The 18,691-nt window shown below is 39.9% G+C and overlaps 3 protein-coding genes across 3 annotated transcripts in view; 2 read left to right on the top strand and 1 right to left on the bottom strand.

Moving 5' to 3' along the window:
- The window catches only part of bmper (BMP binding endothelial regulator), a 34,668-nt gene extending 22,484 nt beyond the window's left edge, over window positions 1-12,184 (top strand). Inside the window, 11 exon segments of the mRNA XM_042223966.1 lie at window positions 817-916; window positions 1,274-1,383; window positions 1,472-1,606; window positions 2,044-2,148; window positions 6,401-6,446; window positions 7,176-7,345; window positions 8,054-8,255; window positions 8,713-9,055; window positions 9,229-9,247; window positions 9,250-9,361; window positions 9,756-12,184. Of these exon segments, the coding sequence (XP_042079900.1) occupies window positions 817-916; window positions 1,274-1,383; window positions 1,472-1,606; window positions 2,044-2,148; window positions 6,401-6,446; window positions 7,176-7,345; window positions 8,054-8,255; window positions 8,713-9,055; window positions 9,229-9,247; window positions 9,250-9,361; window positions 9,756-9,937 (1,524 nt within the window). The 3' untranslated portion in view covers window positions 9,938-12,184.
- A 1,850-nt stretch (window positions 12,185-14,034) lies between these two features.
- Window positions 14,035-17,431, bottom strand: eaf1 (ELL associated factor 1). The gene is made up of 6 exons (XM_005929505.3): window positions 17,148-17,431; window positions 16,682-16,776; window positions 15,440-15,576; window positions 15,150-15,322; window positions 14,687-14,908; window positions 14,035-14,516 (listed from the first exon to the last, which is right to left on the bottom strand). Exons 1-6 carry the CDS (start codon window positions 17,248-17,250, stop codon window positions 14,467-14,469), a joined length of 780 nt encoding a protein of 259 aa, XP_005929567.1. The 5' UTR covers window positions 17,251-17,431; the 3' UTR covers window positions 14,035-14,466.
- Window positions 17,432-17,542: 111 nt separating this feature from the next.
- mettl6 (methyltransferase 6, methylcytidine) overlaps window positions 17,543-18,691 on the top strand; it is a 5,231-nt gene continuing 4,082 nt past the window's right edge. The window contains exon 1 of the mRNA XM_005929504.2: window positions 17,543-18,106. Coding sequence (XP_005929566.1) covers window positions 17,816-18,106 — 291 coding nt within the window. The 5' untranslated portion in view covers window positions 17,543-17,815. The remainder of the gene's footprint in view (window positions 18,107-18,691) is intronic.

Below are 18,691 nucleotides of genomic sequence, written 5' to 3' on the forward strand. Positions count from 1 at the left end.
CACACACGCACACACACACACACCTTAGATAAACAAACCCTACAGGTTTGTCCATAAACACATTAAAGCATTAATGTGCTGACACCTAGTTTGAGAACCTGTAAGCTTTTAACACATGTACACACATACAGAGGTGTTTCCCAAATAGAAATCAGCATGCTGTTACTAATCGATCTGTTAAATTTTCTGTTTTGTCTTAATTAAAAAAATAATATGAATAACCAATCGTCAACATAAATATAACTACACTGAATTTACTTTGTCCTGTGATATCCTGTCACACTCTGGGTTAGCCTCCAGACCACCTGTGACACTGAACTGGACAAATGTTAAGAAGATGGATGGATTTTCTGGGTTTTAAAATGTACTTTTGTAGCCATCAAGTAGAGAAATATGGCGGTGTATGAAGTCTTATTTTATGGGGGCTAAAGACAGTTATCTATTTGTTGTTGTTGTTGTCTAATTGTTATTGGCCTCTGTGAAAAGAATTCAGGGACAGAAAACCAGTTATTGATTCTGCGGGTAACTAGGTTCAAACATTAGCTGTGTACTAACTTGGCTCTTGTGCTAATAAAACTGAACCAAAATATCCAGACTTTACACTGATGAAGGCTTTGTACCAAATATCTAAGCGTATTTCACAAGTCAGATGTGAGTAGTTTGCAAAGGTAATATGAAGTCACACATTCAACCACACACACCCTTTTCTGCTGATGCATGAAACACTGAAAGATTGACAACAAAATTAAACAAATCACCTTCCTAGGAAAGTTTCATTCAAAGGTTAATTCTGCTGTTATTTTGTTTTTGTTTCAGGGAGGCCGAACTCTCTGCACGAGGGAGGTGTGTCCCGTCCTTTCTTGCCCCTCTCAGCTCACCCACACCCCGCCTGGACAGTGTTGTCCCCGATGTGTCGGTAAAGACTGGGAAATTCAATGATGGGGATCATAATGATGGGCAACACCACAAAACATAACTCCTGTTAAAATGAGGTGGCAGACATTACACAGCTGTGGCCAGAAGCATAGATAGGCAATGAAACATGTAATCTCCTTAGAGAAGGGGTTAATGCTGCTCCTAATAACCCTAAATATCTTTTTTATCCTCAGCCTCCATTAATTTTAATTTCATAACTTTAGTCATATCTTGCAGGGAAATTTTTTTGTTTTGCACTCATGGATGTCTGAAGCAGTCAGAATTTTATTTAGATACAACCAAATCAATTCTGTTTTTAATCCCCATTTTTCTCTACATGACTCTGTCTTTCCTCCAGGTCAGAGGAAGGTGTTCGATCTCTCTTTGGGAAGCTGTCTGTTCTACAGTCAGGTCTATGACAATGGCACCACCTTTATACACGACAACTGTACCACCTGCACCTGCCAGGTATCAGCCTGAATAGCAAAGGCTTCATTAAACAAAGCAATGGTCAGTTAGTAAATTAAAAAAATCCTAATTCAAATAATCTTTCTAGAATTCCACTGTAGTGTGCAAGAAACGCTGCTCGCGGCAGGGAACTTGCCAAGGCAGCCACTGCTGTGAGGAGTGTCTGTCCTATGTAAAGGTGGAGGAGGTGAAGTACTGCAGAGTCCGGAACAAGATCTACAGGGTAAGAGCAGGATGGATGGATGGATGGATGGATGGGTGGATTAGGGAGTGGGATGATGGTAACGGTTAGCTCGGTTGCCTCCTTGTTAAAATCTTTTTGGTGGCTGAGACCTTTCTGTGTGGAGCATGTTTCCTGTGTGACCCTCCTCTGCATACTCAGACTTGTCACAGGTCTGAAGACATGCACGTTGGATACATTGGTGATTCTATAGAGGCTGTAGGTGTGAATGCATGGTAGCTAAAATGTGACTAAAGTTCCATGTGCAAGAATTGGTAAAGTAGTGGCTTAAAGCACTGAGTGATCAGAAAGACTACAACAGCAAAGGATGAACGTATAGATAATACGTAGCTGTATTCTTGGGTATTGTTGGAATGATAAGTGCCTTTACGTCTTGATGGATGTTGTTCTAACCCTATTGTGTCTTTTTTCCTTTGCAGGAAGGAGACATGTGGTCATCAGTTAACTGTACTCTCTGTACTTGCGTTAAAGGCAGCATTGAGTGTCAGCCCAAACAGTGTGTACCAATCACCAGCTGCCCCTCGGTGAGTGACACCAGTTGATCAATGGATTACATTTATTTATAGCGGTGTGTTATGTGCTGTTATGTTACCCTAGCTGCTTTTCGACTGTGTATTTGTCTTTTTAATTTCTTGGACTATAATGTTTGCAAAAAACACTGCAATCTCTAGTGAAGGCTGGGAGCAGTCAGTCATCCAAAGGTGATGGGGTGGGTGGAGATTTGGTGGCACAAACAAAAATACCTCATACCCCTGGTGGTTTAACCTACAACAACCCTGTCTTTGTCACTCCACTTTATCTGCTTTCCTTTTCTCCATCTGACCTGTCTCACACTCATACTTTACAGCCCATGACTAACTTCATGATTCTCATTTCACATGCGTAACGCCTCAAAATGACAATACTGTCAAGATTTATCGGCAGTGCTGCCATAACCGACTCTCAATTTCAACAGGTTCACCTAAAAATGCAGGTGTAGAGTATCAGCTTGAATCAAAACATTGAACATGTCATGTAAAAATGTATCCTCTTTTTTACATGACATATGCAAGAAATAAGCAAAATAACTATAAGGGTATATCAAAGAGTAACACAGCCTGTTGCATAAAGAGGTCTCAATTAGTGCACTGTAACACAGCTGAAATGTGGCATTAGCTGGGAACTCGGGGAACTGCTGGCAAGAGAAGGGTCTATGGTGCGTTCACCTGTTGCAGAGGTCGCTTTGAGGTTATCTGTCGTGCGTTTCGTGATGGAGTGGATTCCTGGCATGCCGGTGGCCGTCACGCAGTCAAAGCCGGTGTCAATGTTGGTCTAAGTTCACACGCTTCCAGTGGTTACAACGAGCCCTCACCTGTTGTTTGCGGTCAGAACAGGCACAGTGCCGTTGGTGGTCCACATTCAGTTTTGTCTCCAGAGAAAAAGCAGTTTTATAAGTCACTTTAAATGTGGAAGAGGGCAAATAGTTTTTTAAGGACTGTAGCTTCAATGTTGAAAAAGTGCAGTGAATGCAGCAGCCATTCTTTTTAGTGGCCTGCAGGGGGCGACTTTTCTGGTTGCTAAAAAAAAAAGCCAGATTGTTGAAATGTTTGTAAGAAAATGACCCTCCTGCTTCCTTGATCTGTGATCCTAGTAAACACGTTTGTGATTCCTCTATGGTCTCAGTCACAAGTTTCTAGTCTTACTGATTGCAAAATAATGCAGATGTTTTGATGACATACTCATCAAAAAAGGAGAAAAAAAGGAAACCACAGAGGGAGATTGGCAAGTTGCTGCCATATGAATGTGTATTGTATTTCTGTTTCCATCGCTGGCGTCAGACAGGTGTTTTACAGCGGGTTTTTTTTTTAAACATCTGTAACTCCCGTAACTCCTTAACCTCATGCTCAATTGAAAGAATTCCAAAACTTCCTGAAAGCACAGACTCGGCGATTTTCTCAAGTACTGCCCCGCAAAGACAAAGGTTGGTTGAGAGAAGAGAGAGTGAGGGGAGAAAGCGCTCAACAGAAAACAGAACTTTTTATCTGTTTTCTTTTGATCTTTTGGGGTTCTTTTTTGTTTTGTTTTTTTCTTTTTCCTGTTTTCTGTGTTATTTGCTAAGTACTGAATGTGGGCCTTGCTTGGGATTACTGTAATGACCTTTATATCACTGAAAAGAACAGTTTCTGCTTTCAGAAACCACTGAAATTTTGTGGTTGCACAAATGGTGTAAGAGTTATGGTAGTTTGACGTAAAAGTTTAACCTAAAACCTATGGGAGCACAGATGCTCCAGTCGGTTTTAATGGGTTAAATCCGGCACTTTCCTAACTAGTAAGTGATTTCACAGTGGCTGTCTTTTATATACAGTTCCAGTCTCTATTCTTAACATATTAATGCACTTTTTAGAGCATTGACACAACATTGAGACAGTATGTGACATCACTTTTTGAGAGCTGTATAAGAAAAAACAACATGAAAGAAGTGACACAGGAAAAAGTTACCCAGATGCATGTAGTTGTATGTAAAGGAATGCAAAAGGATGTAAACAGATTTTCAGTGGGGAATATATAGCACGATATCGGATAACACGTGTGTGCTGCATTGTGAGGTTGATATCAGTGAGTGAAATCACTTCAGGACCAGTGGAGAGGTTACCGCTAACCCCCTGGGTTGACTTTTCTGCTCTTTACATAAAGTAAACATCATTTCTTGTAAAAATATGTTGATATTAAGCATAATTTGTGAATTTATTAAATTCTGATTGCAATAAAATTGTTGCAATGTTTCTCTTATGAAAATGTTTCTCTTATGAAAATACAAAGTCAGGTTTGATTTGTAGGCAGGTGTTTTAAACAATCTGTCCCACAGTTTAATAACAATGAAAAATCTGACATTTGCACTATTCTTGATATGAAAAGATATTAGTAAATGTAATCTAGTGTGGCTTATCACTCTCACAGAGGTCATTACAGTCCACATTACCTTCAAAACACACACACATACCTCACGCATACTCTTTCCCATGCCATCATCCTGCGGTCAGCAGCAGGTCGGCAGAGCGTGTGGGTCCCATTTGGAGACAGTGTGTCTCCGAACAGCCTTTTGTCTGTGTGGCATTTGAGTGACAGCAAAGAAGAGGTTCCCTATATTTAGGCCCCTGAAAACCAATCTCTGACACTGTGTGTGCCTGAATGAGTGTGTGTGTGCGTGTCCTTGTTTGTGTCATCAGTCTGTCAAAAGGCAGCCCTCTTCAAAGAGAGAGAGTGCCCTTTGTGCCGAGGTTAGGACTCTGGAGTCTGCATTGAGGGTACAGAGAACTTCTTTATGAGATGACAGATGAGTGGTGTGTGTGTGTGTTTGTGTATGTCTGGAAGACAGGGGAAAAAGACTGCATATACGTTTATATGTCTATTTGTGAGGACTGGTTCCAGTTTTAGACCTTGGGAGAGGAGTCATTTTTCAAAAGGGAGGGTATTTGGTTAGTCTAGACTCAAAGGGTGGTTAACAGGGGTAGGGGCTGGGGTTAAAACATTTAGTTAGACTGGTTAAGGTAGTTTTAAGGGGCAAGGAAGGCATTGTATCAGCGAAGGTCCTCACAAAGATAGAATTACATGTGTGTGTGTGTGTGTGTGTGTGTGTGTGTGTGTGTGTGTGTGTGTGTGTGTGTGTGTGCACGCGTGTGTGTGCGTGCGTGTGAAAAAAAGGGCTTCCCTGAGGCAAAGAAACTAGGTGTGTGAAAGAGCCCTCTGATCTGCACTTTTGATGGAAGTTGAAACATACAGCGGACACACACACACACACACACACACACACACACACACACACACACACACACACACAGAGGGTCCTGTTACACAGACAAAGTTCAGCAGTTGAAGTTGGAGTATGCGTGTCTCTGAAACCTTCCTGGTGTTGCTGTGAACTTGTCAAAACGTGAACTTTTCCTGTATCGACATCTTTCATGTAACTTCTGTTACCTCTGCTTGAATGACAGCACAAAATTAGAACTGTTGATAATCTCTACCAACAAAAATGGGAAATATATATCGTTTGACCACCAGTACTTGGTTCTCAACTGTGTGGAAACAAGACTTTAAATTAGAGGAAAAAGAACAAGTTAAAATATTATGAGAGATTATTAATAATAGTCATCATATTCTAAGTCATACATTATAATACTGTATTTTATGTGGCAGACCCACGTTCAATAACAGGGGTCCATCAGGAATCAACTCCAACTACTATTTTTCTTCCCAATGTGATGTTTGTGTAAAGTTTGGTCAGAAGGTTCTTTGCGCGTGCACCATTAGCATCCTGCCTGCTGTAACCTACAATTTCCTTCGGGATTAATAAAGTATTCTGATTCAGATTCTGTTTTATTTTACTGTTTTTATTTATTTTTACTTTACTTTGTTAGTTTTCTTGCATTTACAAAACTCTGATCTTCTTTTTCTCCCAAATACAGAAAACTAGGAATAATCTGACTTTGTGATCTGTGATCAGTAGAAGAAAGTTTAACAAGGGCAAAAAAGTTAATGGTTTTTAGAAATATTTATCAAAAGAGAAGCTTTTTTCCTGGACATTCTGATTCGTGTACAGTTCGGTTGAAATTTGTAAAAAGTTTTTTCTTATTGTAATTTTCTTTTAGGTTTTTATTCCATGTGTCTATGCTTTGCTCGTGACACTGCTCCACATTCTGTCAAAACAAGTTTCCTTTCCACATTCAAGCTTCTTGTCATCTTCCCTTAATTCCTCTGTCAGTTATCTAATCCAGTGTTTCTGTGTCTGTTCTCTTGCAGAATAAAATCCTGAACAGAACTGGCTGCTGCCCAGTTTGCACTGAAAGTGAGTAAGTCCTTCTCCACCCTCCACACAGTGATTTGTGGGATTCTCACTGCAGTGTCTTCTAATCTATATATCTAGGGAAGCCCTTTAATTTGAGCCCATCAAAGTCTTAAAATATCTCAAATATATTTATATATATATATATTTTGTTTGTGGCTGCACAAGAATCAGAGTTATTGATACTGAATGTTTAGAAAGCTAATTATATGTCAGAACCTATGAATTGTTCTTTTTATGAGCAATAAAAAATAAAATCTCATTCTGGCCTCTGCAGTTCACTTGAGTATTCCCCGTGAACTTCAGTCCAGACTGTGGTTTACCCTTTGGGTCGTTTTACTTTAGCTTTTGGCTTCAAACTGCAGCAAAAAAATCCCCCAAAATGTTCTATTTCAGGACTACAAATACTCCATAAACCCCACTTGTGTATAATATAGAGTTTAGATTTAGCTGGTCAGGCAGATGTATTACCACAGTGAGTCACATTAGTGCCACATATTTCAGCATTTATCGTAAATTATTTTTCCGCTGTTAGCTGTCAGATTTCAACATGTATCCTTTTTTATAAAGTGCTTAACTTTGGGTTGCCTCTTGCTGTCCAGGGACCTACTGCTGTTCCAAAGTTCATGTTTTAGGTCACTGAGGTTAAAAAAGGCATTTGCTTTCTTTGACTTCCTTCTATTTTTTTGGTTAAACATATCAAGAGCTTTCTTTTTCTTTGTCCTTCTTCAGAGCCAGGCGTGTGTACAGTCTTTGGCGACCCTCACTACAACACCTTTGACGGCAGGACCTTTAACTTTCAGGGAACTTGTCAGTATGTTCTGACTCGTGATTGTGGTAGCATTCCCTCTGGAGGGCCTGGGAATAACATCAACCTCAACAGCCCAGACTCGAGCTTCACGGTAAAATGGAAGGGTATCACTTCATAATATAGCCCACAACTGAGGGCATACTTCCTCTGTAATTAAATGGAATTTGAGTGTACATACAGGAAACAAATAAATAATTATATTGTAAGTAAATTTAGATATTGGGTTGGTAATTTTAAGTAGTGTGCAATTTCATGGTAATGCTGGAGGAAAACAAACCATATTTCCCCATCTTATATCATAAGCATGCTGTACTTTTCAGGCCGCAGGCCTTATTACAGAGCGTATTAATCTTTATTTTATATTTGTTATGTTGATGTGCATGCTGGATGTCCTATTATTCAATTATTCATTTATCTTACCAACTTACAACAACAAAAAATAAATACAGTCAAAATGTTACAGTACAATGATGGAACTTGATGGTTTTCTTTCACCATCACTGGTCAAATATAATTTTCAAAAGGAGTGAAATACCTGAAAGTTAGGCCAGGTTAAGCTGTATTATAGTATGTTATTGATGGAATTTAGAATACACTAGGATTTGATAAAATGTGTACTCAGAATGGGATGAAAAAATTGGGAAACTGCTCATCTCTGCTGACCTCTCTGCTGACTTTTTTCACACATTAGAAACCAAAAGAAGCTGAAATTTTATAAAGACATCAGGACCTCTGAGACCTCAATAGATCCTGAGTTGTCCTGTTTTATTGGCTTTTAATCTCATTACTTTGATTTCAGGTGTTGGTGAAGAATCACGCCCGGAGGACTCGCTCCTTCTCCTGGACTCAGTCTGTCGAGGTGAGGCTGAGTAGTTTGATCCTCAGCCTGCACCAGCACTTAACGGTACGGAAGAATGGTACTCGCATCGCCCTGCCCTACCATGGTCCTGGGGTGCATGTAGACCTGGATGGATACCTGCTCAAACTCACCACCATTGCAGGTCAGTATACGTCTTTCTGATCCAAGTTTTTAAATCAGCAAATATTGACCTCTATTTGTGGTCTCAGCTGAAGGTGAATTAATCATTGGAGAGTTCTTGATAAAATATGGCATGGCTCAGTGAGTGGAGCCTGGTTTTCCATGTATGATCGTCTATTTAACATTCTGTGTGGACCTTTCACCTGATTTGGTCTGACTGTACCTGTGTGTGGCCTTCTGTTAAGCATCAGCAGAAGCGCAGGAGTCTTCTGCCCTCTCATGCCACCCAAATAAAATATGCAGAAAGGTTATTATGAATTTTTTGTCCAAAATTAAAGCAGCTTTAAGAATAACAGCACAAACTTTGCAGATGAAAACCACATATCTGAAAAATTAGTTGATAATTTGAAATCATTCTTTTACAAGAGATGGTTACAAATAATAAAGATTTTGTTTCTAACCTCCACCTTTTTCTGCAGGTCTGGAGATCACATGGGATGGTGACAGTTTTGTGGAGGTTGTAGCTGCTCCTCATCTGCGTGGGCGCCTTTGCGGCCTTTGCGGCAACTACAATGGCCACAAGCGTGACGATACCATAGGCGGTGACGGGCAGTTCAAGTTTGACGTGGACGAGTTCGCAGAGTCATGGAGGGTCGAGGGAAATGAGGTTTGCACCAAACATCACCCGCCTCGCAGGCCGACTTCATTCCTGTGCCCCGGCAGCGTTAAAGTCAAGTTCAGGGCTCACCGGGAGTGCCAGAAGATAAAATCGTGGCTTTTTAGTAAGTGCCACAGTGTGGTGGACTTCGGGTCTTTTTACAGGTGAGGAGAAATCTCAAGTGACAACTTAATTGTTAAAGTGCCAAACACTGTAGCTTGTCACACGTATCCATTTCTCTGTCCTACCATAACCATACTTGTATGAGGCTTTCGGTAAAATCTTTTTTCATTACGGGAACTTAATCTTAAACAAAACCAAATTCTGCCCTCTTTAGGTCGTGTGTGACGGACATGTGTGTGAGTGTCCAGTCCATAAAAACTGTTACTGCGAGACCTTCATCGCCTACAGCAGAGCCTGTGAGAGGGAAGGTGTGCCCGTCCTTTGGAAACCCGAAGCTCCTTGTATGGGTGAGTGGCAACACTCATAAATCGCAGAGCCTTCTGAGAGGTGCTCTTGACTATTAGAGCCAGTCTTAATGACACCAGATTTGGCTTTTTGTTTTTTGTTTAAAGAAAATTCTGCTCACTTCTGAGCAAACCTGACACTTACTGCAGCTGCCATTCCAGTTCATAGTACTCCCTTTTAGAGAAGTAGAAAAGGATTTACCTTATGTATGCTTAAATTCCCTCTTTTGCATGATATTATCGTTCAACCTTGATAAAATGAACAGTATGCATTGGGTTTGGTATGAGTGCATGAGAAACAGCTAATTCCAATGAGAAGCTGCTGAGAATCTGCTCACATTGACATAATCAAGTCCTAACTTTTTCCCCTCTTTCTACCTTTTCTTCCTCTCATCAGCCACCCAGTGTAAACACGATGCAGTGTACGACACCTGTGGTCCAGGCTGCACCAAAACCTGTGACAACTGGAATGAGATCGGACCGTGCCGTAAGCCGTGCGTGGCCGGCTGCCACTGCCCCGCCAACCTGGTGATGTTCCAGGGACGGTGCATCAAACCCACAGCATGCCCTGGACGGTGACCCCTATGAGCTGGGGGAAGGGGACTGAAGGGAGGGTCATCTGAACTAAAACTAAGGGTCCAAACTAGCAAAGCAGAGTTTGGAAAGACACTAAAGGGTCTCAAGTTGACAGATAAGATGCAACAAGGTACTCAGGGTCCATAACTTCACAAGGAAGTACGCTGTCGTGACTTAGATGCCAGCGATCCAAACAATGGTGACGGACTGAAGGGAAACTCAGATGATCATCTGATCACGGAGCGTTCGATTTCTGACTTCCTCTCGCCTCTTTGTCACACTGTTACTACACCAGTCGCCACCAATTACAGTTTTGGAGAATAAAAACTAAAATCTCAAGCGACAACTTAAGTGGCATTTGGAGATTTTACAACTCACGAATTACAGGAACTACGGCATGTTGCCATGGACCCTCAGGGAACAGTCTGGGGCCAGCGGACTCCTCTTAGAGCCAACATGGCGACTGAGTTTCTCTCGCAAACACATTAAAGTGAACAACAGAGCATCTGCATTTGGAATAGTGAGATTCAAAGTCAAAGAGAAACTCGGATTCATCATATCAAAACTGAATTTATCATCTCTATTCCATCATTTCATACTGTAAGCTAGCCAGATTTATATGAAAGACAGACAAGCTTTTATATAATTATTGTTCTAATTATTAATATTATTGCTATTATTTGTTGTTGATGTTAATTTATATATCAGTCAAATGAAATGTTGTAGCAAGAGCCAGAATCATGAGTATAATTGTGTTATAAATGATTTAAAGGGAAACAAAAGCTATTTATGTATTTGTTGTGTATTTTTTGTTACTGTTTGAAGAGAAATGCCCAAATGTGACTCAGCTGTTGCACCATCGCAGGGATTAAGTACTGTATTGTATTATGCTCAGTGTACAGGTTGTAGTGGTTAGTAAACTGAAGGTGTTCGTGTAAGCATATGTTTCACTTGACGATAATTATTTAAGACCAGCAATATAATCTTTTCTCGAAGTTCATTTTTGACTGTCGTCCTTCCTCTATGTAGTGCTGGAGAAAAATCGAGATTACGGCTGCTAGTTCAATTCCCAAAAGAAGCCAGTGTTTAAAAAAAATGAAGTAAAGCTGATTTCATGTTTATCTGTGGCTCCTTAGATTTATCTCCACTAAAGATAAAAGACACAAATCTTGAAAGAAAAAAAAAGATGTAAAACTATTTTAAATACATTTGCACAGCTTTAATACACTTCAAATTTATACAAACATATTTCACATGAACACATCTCTAAAATAAAACATAAGGACTAAAAGCACCAAATACATTAGAGTTCATTCAACAGCAAACTGAGTCTCCAGGGTTGTACAGGTTTTAGGGGATTAGACGTGTGTCCACCTGTTTTAGTGGTTTCACTCGCTTTGACAATTCGCCACCCTCTTTCACTTCAATGTTCAAAAGCAGAAAAAAAAATGACTGCAGTCTGGCCCAGGTGGAGAAACAAAACACTGACACATGGAAGATAGTGAATTTTCCCCCCTGTTCAAGAAGAAATACTTACATTTCACCTGCTACTGTAACTCTTTCTAGTACTGCACAGTATGACAGTCTTATAACTCACAATCATGTCTGCTTTGTTATGCGAGTTAAAAAGAAAAGACTAGCTTCAGTTTAGAACACTGCCCATAAAATGAACGTAGCTATGAGTCAATGTCAAACATCAAAATGTTGATGCTGCACATCCACTCGTAAAATCTCTCATTTCAGGAGTACAGGATAGCAGAAAACTAGAGCAAATTTACGCTCTTTTGGTAGCTGACACATCTTTTTGAATAAATGATGCAAGTACTGGGATGCCAGTTACACGCGTTTTCTACTCCTTGTTGATGTTTTCAGTTTGCAAGCCTTGTACTGCTGAGGTTGTATATGGGATAGTGCTATGCTGGGAATTACATGAGGTCAGCTGTTTCAAAGTTTGTTCAACATTAAAAGGTGCAAAATGTGAGTCTGGTGGCTGGAGTCGATGGAGCATGGTCCATCCACTCCCACACAGTCCTGAGAAGAGGCTTAACAGCATCTGTATGCGTGTACATGGGATTCAGAAAATCCCTGTAATTGTTCCTTATATTAAATGTGGTTTTTAAGTAAATGTAAGTTCAGTTTTAAGCCGTCTGTACAGAGTGATGCGTACGTAAGGGGCAGCTGGATTATTTGAATACACTTGTTTCTTCCTCTGCAAATGAATGCAGTCACAAAAAAAAAGGTTTTGAAAAAGTAGCATGTCAAAGCCTCGGTCCTGAACCACAGTATGGTATATGGGCCACACACATTACTGTGGTTGCAAGCATTAAACAGAAGAAAATAGGCTTAAAAAATAGAAAATAGACCTAAAAAGACGCTTTGGGTCACATAAAGCGGGTCTCTGCAGACAGCTGTATTAATTAAAATAGACCCTTACAATCTCAAATTTCACACTAATTATAATAAAGTACATCTAATGTTTTTCTTAGAGTAACTATTTAATTATTTTGATGGAAATTTCCTTTAAATATGACCCAAAACTTGTTACCAGTTTCAAAAATGACAATCATCTGGCGTTTCATCCTAAAATTTTGCATTCGTCAAAATTTCTTTAACAACAAATACTGTGACCTTTAAGTCTAATCATTCTGTAATAAAACTCCTCGGTTTTCTCTACACTGTGGCTTGTTATACTGCATTCATAATCACAAACAGGATTTTCACAGTCTCTAGCAGAAATTGGAAGAAAATCACTGATACAAATCACAATTACACATAAACTACAGAAAAAAATGAAAAGTACAATTACACACTGGTGTCGTTAAGTGATTTTCACACATTTAGGACACAGTAAGAGATCTGTTTGTGTTCTAACTACTGGAAACACTATGTTTAGTTTATACAATGGGTGGCACCTGTTCAGAGGGTGCAGGAAGCATGATAGAAAATTAATATTACCAGCTCTATGCACACACAACCACAGTGCAACAGGGATCTGACCAGTTAAAGTCTGTTTAACTTGTGGTTTGACCGACTGAGAGATTTTCATTGTCACATACAACCACTGCAGGCGATGCCTGGAAACATTTCAGAGCTGCAGTCAATGCATGGAAAAGGCGTTACACTGCGAACATTCCTGTACATCTTGCACATGACGAGGGGCATTTCAACTCTTTGGCATTGTCAGAAAATGACACATTCACTTATTTTTTCCAAGCTAGAATGCTTTAAGGCGTGGAATGGTACAATGGTATAGGTTTTATATGAAAATACTGGAGCAAAAAAATAAAATGTTCTCTGTTTGCAAATGATACATAGCTGATACAACAAACTTGAAAGTGATGATTAACACATTGCATGCTTCTGGGGCAAATTAGTTTCCCCCTTTAAGCGAGTTTAATTTGGTTCTTTGATTTTATTTCAGTATTTTAATCTTGACAGAAATTTTGTAGAAGCCAACCCCGATGCACCCGTCTCCTTTCAAATATGATTAACTTGTCAGTTATGGCCTCACAGACCGACTGGAGGATTAAAGTCTGCATTTTCCTCTGACCATCAGAAAAAAAAAGCAAACACGTGCGTTTGTAACTACTGTTTCATATAAATAAGCTTAGAAAAATAAAAGCTTGTGTGTCTGGCACCACAGAGTAGACAGTGGAAGTAAAACACAGCTGGTGAGGAAAGTTGAGCAGCTAATTAGTTAGACATTTTTGGGGGGGTGGCAGTTGAATTCAAAAGAGAGCTACAACACTAGACTTACATTCTATAGCTTACTTACATGTTATTCATACCAGCAATCTGAGTTTCTGCTCGTTGTTGACTCTTTTCTGCCCCCTTGTGGACATAAAACAAACTAATTGGAGCTTTAAAACAACATGCAGCATGTTGCCCTGTTAATTTTCCATGAGCGTAGATAAGAAAACCACAATCTCAACCTGCTAAAAGGTGACATCTAGTGAGTGTAGTGTTGCTACTTAAAAAAATGACCAGCAAACAGCAAACTAAAGTTAGCATCAGCAACTGATACCGATTCTGCATCATACCTGCGGCATTTGTTTTCTTTGCTTTGTTGCCATTTGCAGATCATCTGTGCAATTCTGCTATTTTTGTACTCTTAGCAAAATGAAAACAAAAAACAAATGTTACAGCGATGATCGCACAGCTACAGAAAATCTTGCTTGCCAAACCATAGACAAAACTGAAAGAAAAAAAAATATTAATGATACAAGTAAATAAAACTAGCTGCTCTAAGTACAGAAAATATGTATGTGCACTCTAATATATAATCTTCCAAACCTCTGAAGAATTTTTCTCTTTGTCTCCAGTTTCGCTATACAAAACAAGATATACATCTAATAAAAAATACACTCTTAAGTTCCAGGCTGGCCAGCTTTCAGGATATACTAAAGCAAATTAAAAAAAAATATATGTAGTCAAACCAACCTACACAGCTGGGGTCAGCTATCACAGCAAAGAAACAAGTCAACCAGGCAGAAAGGAGGAGGAGTGTGGACAGAGAGACTGACCAGCAGAGCTCAGTCGTCATCGCTGTCACTGCCTGACTCGCTGAGCTGAAGGTCATTTCCTGTGGGGAGCAGAAGATAAATGACCATAATACCAAAAATGCAGTGTGGTAGCACAGAGTCACTGGCAGTGAATGAGCAAGATTAGCAGCAGCACAGAAAACGAATGCACGCATGCATAAATTCCATCTCTTGACCTGACCAAGTCTAAGTATAACCCAAAGGTACTCACGGAGTGTGTTCATGAGCTGGTTGTTCCCCTGCTGCCGGTCAGGTCCTCCGTTGGCCATGGGGTGGCGGCTGGGTGACGTCTGGCTGAGGGGTCGGGGGGTCTCGAGCTCTCCGTCGCTGCTGCTGCTGTCATCGCCGCTCCCTGAGGCGCTGCCCGAGTCGGAGGAGCTGCTGCTGCCGCTGCTGCTCATCTGCTCTATCACCTCCACCTCTGCTCGCAGCTCTGTTAAGAACAGCAGAGAATCGCTACAGTTAACACAAAGACATTCAGCATTTACTGAAAGATTGTTTATAACAAACTGTAATGTCCTTACATTTATTTAGAACTATGTGATACTTAAGTGTGTCACGTAGCATATGTTTAATATAGAATATGTTATTTGTGATGTTAATCATAAACTATAGTTATGTCAGGAAAACCATCTCTTCTATTATGAGCTGTGGCCGTGTATCACCTTCCTTACCTCTCTTGATGTCATCGAGCTGAGGCTCTGGGGAGGGGTTGTCCTTAGATGGGGAAGGAGAGGTTTTGATCCCAGCCCCGGGTTTAGTGGGGGCCCTAAACTGAGAGGTGGGCTGGCTGGACCGAAGCGACTGCTGCTCAATCCGGGCCTGGATCTTACTGCTGCCTTCTGCCCTGTAAAACACACACACAACAGATGTGATTTCACCTGGATTTATTTAAGAGTAACATAGAAGCCAGCCTGAACTTCCCACTTCAATAACCTTAATTTTGTAATCACTGATATCTCACCTAGTTTTCTTGACCTGGATGCTGCTGCTCAGTTTCTCCAGTACAAACTCCCCAGTGTCGTGGTTAATGATGAGCACACAGTCCTTCTGGTATGGCCGCTTGTTTCCTTTGAATACTGTCATGGGAGGGGTAGAGCCCTGAAAGAAAAAAAAGAAAATGTAAGAACTAAATATGGACAGTCTTGGCTAATTTTGCCAGACCCTATTACATTAAAACAGTGGAAGAAGGTATCATTATACAGTGCTTATTCCTGGTGACTGACTCACTGACTTCAGTTTGAATTGCTTTGATTGTACAAAGTCTGTTTTTACCCTCGATACTGGATTTCTAAATGTGCAAACATAAATACAAATGTAGTATCTAAGGTAAAAACAGACTTTGTACAATCAAACAAGCTTGAAAAAAATCAGTATTTGGTATGACCACTGTTATTCCTCAACACAGCCGGAACTCTCTTAAGTAAGCTTTCTTGTAATTTCTTCAAGTGGCCTCCAGGAATAGTTCTCCATGCTTCCTGAAGGACATTCAAAGCTCTTTTTGGATGTTGGCTGCCTTTTGTTTTGTAATAAATAATCTCACACTGCTTCAATAACATTGAGGTCCAGGTCATTCCACAACTTGTTCTTAAGGACACGACTTTCAGATTTTGTTCATCTGATGGAGATTGTAGTTTTTTGGGGTTTTATTAGGCCTACCACTTATTCTTTTATCTTCTAAATGTTCACTTTTCAACCAATTTGTCTAAGGACTCCCTGCAAACCATGCTGAGATATGCCAAGTATACACCTAATAGCTATTTGGGAATCACCTGGTTGGTGCAAATGTTATGGTATTTTATGCCAGGCAATCTGTTATAAATTGACTGGCATAAAATACTAGCAATGCTAGAAACAAATTGCCTCTGGAAATGGTCAAATGCCGCCAGTGTTTAAAAAAACAAAAAACAAGCAAAAGAACAATCAAAAAGACCTTGACGAAGCCTGGAAAAGTATTGCTCAAACCAACTTAAAAAAACTACAAGAAAGTCTCATAGCTTGGAAGCAAAAGGAAATGAAAAGGCATTTATAAAGTTTTGCACAGTACAGAATGTGAACAGATATTCATCTAACATGCAAGTGCCACACTTCCTGGAAGTACCAATTCAGTCAGTATTTAAGGGCGATGAATTTGATGCTAGAAGAATGGAAATTGTTTTAATATTTGCTTAATTTACAGAAAGAAGTGCACATCATGCAGTCTTACTGGAATATGAGGTAGTGTTATAGTAACTTCATCTCCTTTCCCAACTTGAAGCTCTCCCTCACAGCTTGTGTCAATCGATGCTGGTTTGAAGTCATCTGAAAAGGAGATGCAACAGATAATTTAACCAGGTGCTTTAGGAGACATTGTATGTAGGTAATTCCAAATACATGGACATTTTATTAAGTCTCTTAAACAAATATTGAAAAATTATGAGCCGACGAACCCAGATTTAAAACCTGAGAATGGGGAGTAAAACGATAAAATTCAGTGTATAATGCTGCCACACCATTTGCAACAAATACTTACTTATATTGTTTTCTCCATATAATTACCCATACACAGACTGTGTAAAACACAGCCTCTCCGTCCATGTGAGAAAGAGAGTCTGACACAACAGTAATCTAACAGTGCGCTTTGTATGGTGCCAAAGTTTTATTTAACACATCGCGCAGTCTGTAACACTTACATCTGATGGTGTGAAAGGAAGACTTTGGCCTCTTCTCAAAGCTTTCTCCGAGCTTCAAAACATGCTCCTCTTTGTCCAGCAGCGGATTCGTGCTCCCGTTCATGGCTCCGTTGGTTTAATGGTTACTAAAACTCGCATTTAGGTCAAATCCCACGAAGACCCGAGAGCAATCTGGCAAGTTGAGCAGGATCAAAATAAGATGCCAACTACAACACAAAGTTAGCTTGCTGTGGCTAACAGTTAGCAAAACATCACGTGGCCACGCCCTTTCCGCTTTTGGTCCGGCTCTCAAATATCGCCGAAAGTGGGCTGTGTTAGCAACGTCACCTGTTTTCATTAAAGCAAAAGATTTTTCAAAAAAAACCAAACAACGCATTTCACTACATAATAACCTATGAAAATGTTTTCAATGCTTTAATTTAGTCAGTAACGAGTAATTATAGAAAACGCGCCACTCGATGAGAAACGGAATTAAGTAGTAAAGACCACACGACATCATTTAGTTAACGGACAACATGGATGCATTAAATGTGGAAAAAGTACGGCTACCCTCAAATTTGTTTTAAAATAAAACTCTAAATCAGTTAATTGGGGTTAGCATGTTTGAAAAGCCTATTTTTCATAAACGAGTATAAACAGAACGTGGAGACACTTTGTGGCAGTTTATCATGGCATTGTCAGAAAGTGGGGTTTTGAGTGGTGATATTAACTGTACACATCCTGGAAAAGAAGAGGAGTCGAAAGACCAAGCGAACACCCCCACTGCCAGGGTTTTAACTCTGGGGGAGCAGGAAAGACTGAACGGTGAGCGGGCTCTGGTGTCTGACTTCAAACAGATGAAGCTGGAGAAAGAAGCGCAGAAAAACTGGGACTTGTTTTACAAAAGAAACACAACAAATTTCTTCAAGGATAGACACTGGACCACCAGGGAATTTGAAGAGCTCAAGGCATGCCGAGAGGTGAGGAAATATTTACAACAGACCACACCAGAGGAGGTTCATTTACAGGATATTAAACATAACATCTGTATGTTTTGAAATATTTGAGTTGTATGACTGCCATGCATGTGGTATTGTGTGAAATAGATAAAAAATGTACTGATTTTAATGTATACAATGGACACCCTAAAGGAAAATTGAGGCTTCACAGGACATGACTTGACATTATCAGCTGTGTAGTTTCTGATTTTACTTAATTACCACCTAATAAAGTAAATGCTTTTCTCTAGAGCTGATATTTAGAGGTCAGTTAAAAGCTTGCAACTTTCAACAGTAATTTAGCATAAAGGATATTGTAAAAGTTTTTAAGTGAGTTTTTGGAGTTTCACTATTAAAAATCATTAAGCTGAGTTGAGAGACATGAGTAGACTAATACCTTGTGTTTGTGGCTATTTTTTTTTTTCCTTTTTTTTGCCTGTCCCGTTTGGCTCTTTTGCCATCAGAATTGTTGTCTAAAGGCAAAGAAAGATGCCCAACGGATTTACTTTACCAAATTGACCATCCCAGCCTTGCCGTAATGGTCCATTTGATTCACCTTTTATTGTT

Source organism: Haplochromis burtoni, unplaced genomic scaffold (assembly GCF_018398535.1).
Source record: "Haplochromis burtoni strain Fernald_Lab_line unplaced genomic scaffold, NCSU_Asbu1 Contig_124, whole genome shotgun sequence".
Taxonomy (NCBI): Eukaryota; Metazoa; Chordata; class Actinopteri; order Cichliformes; family Cichlidae; genus Haplochromis; species Haplochromis burtoni.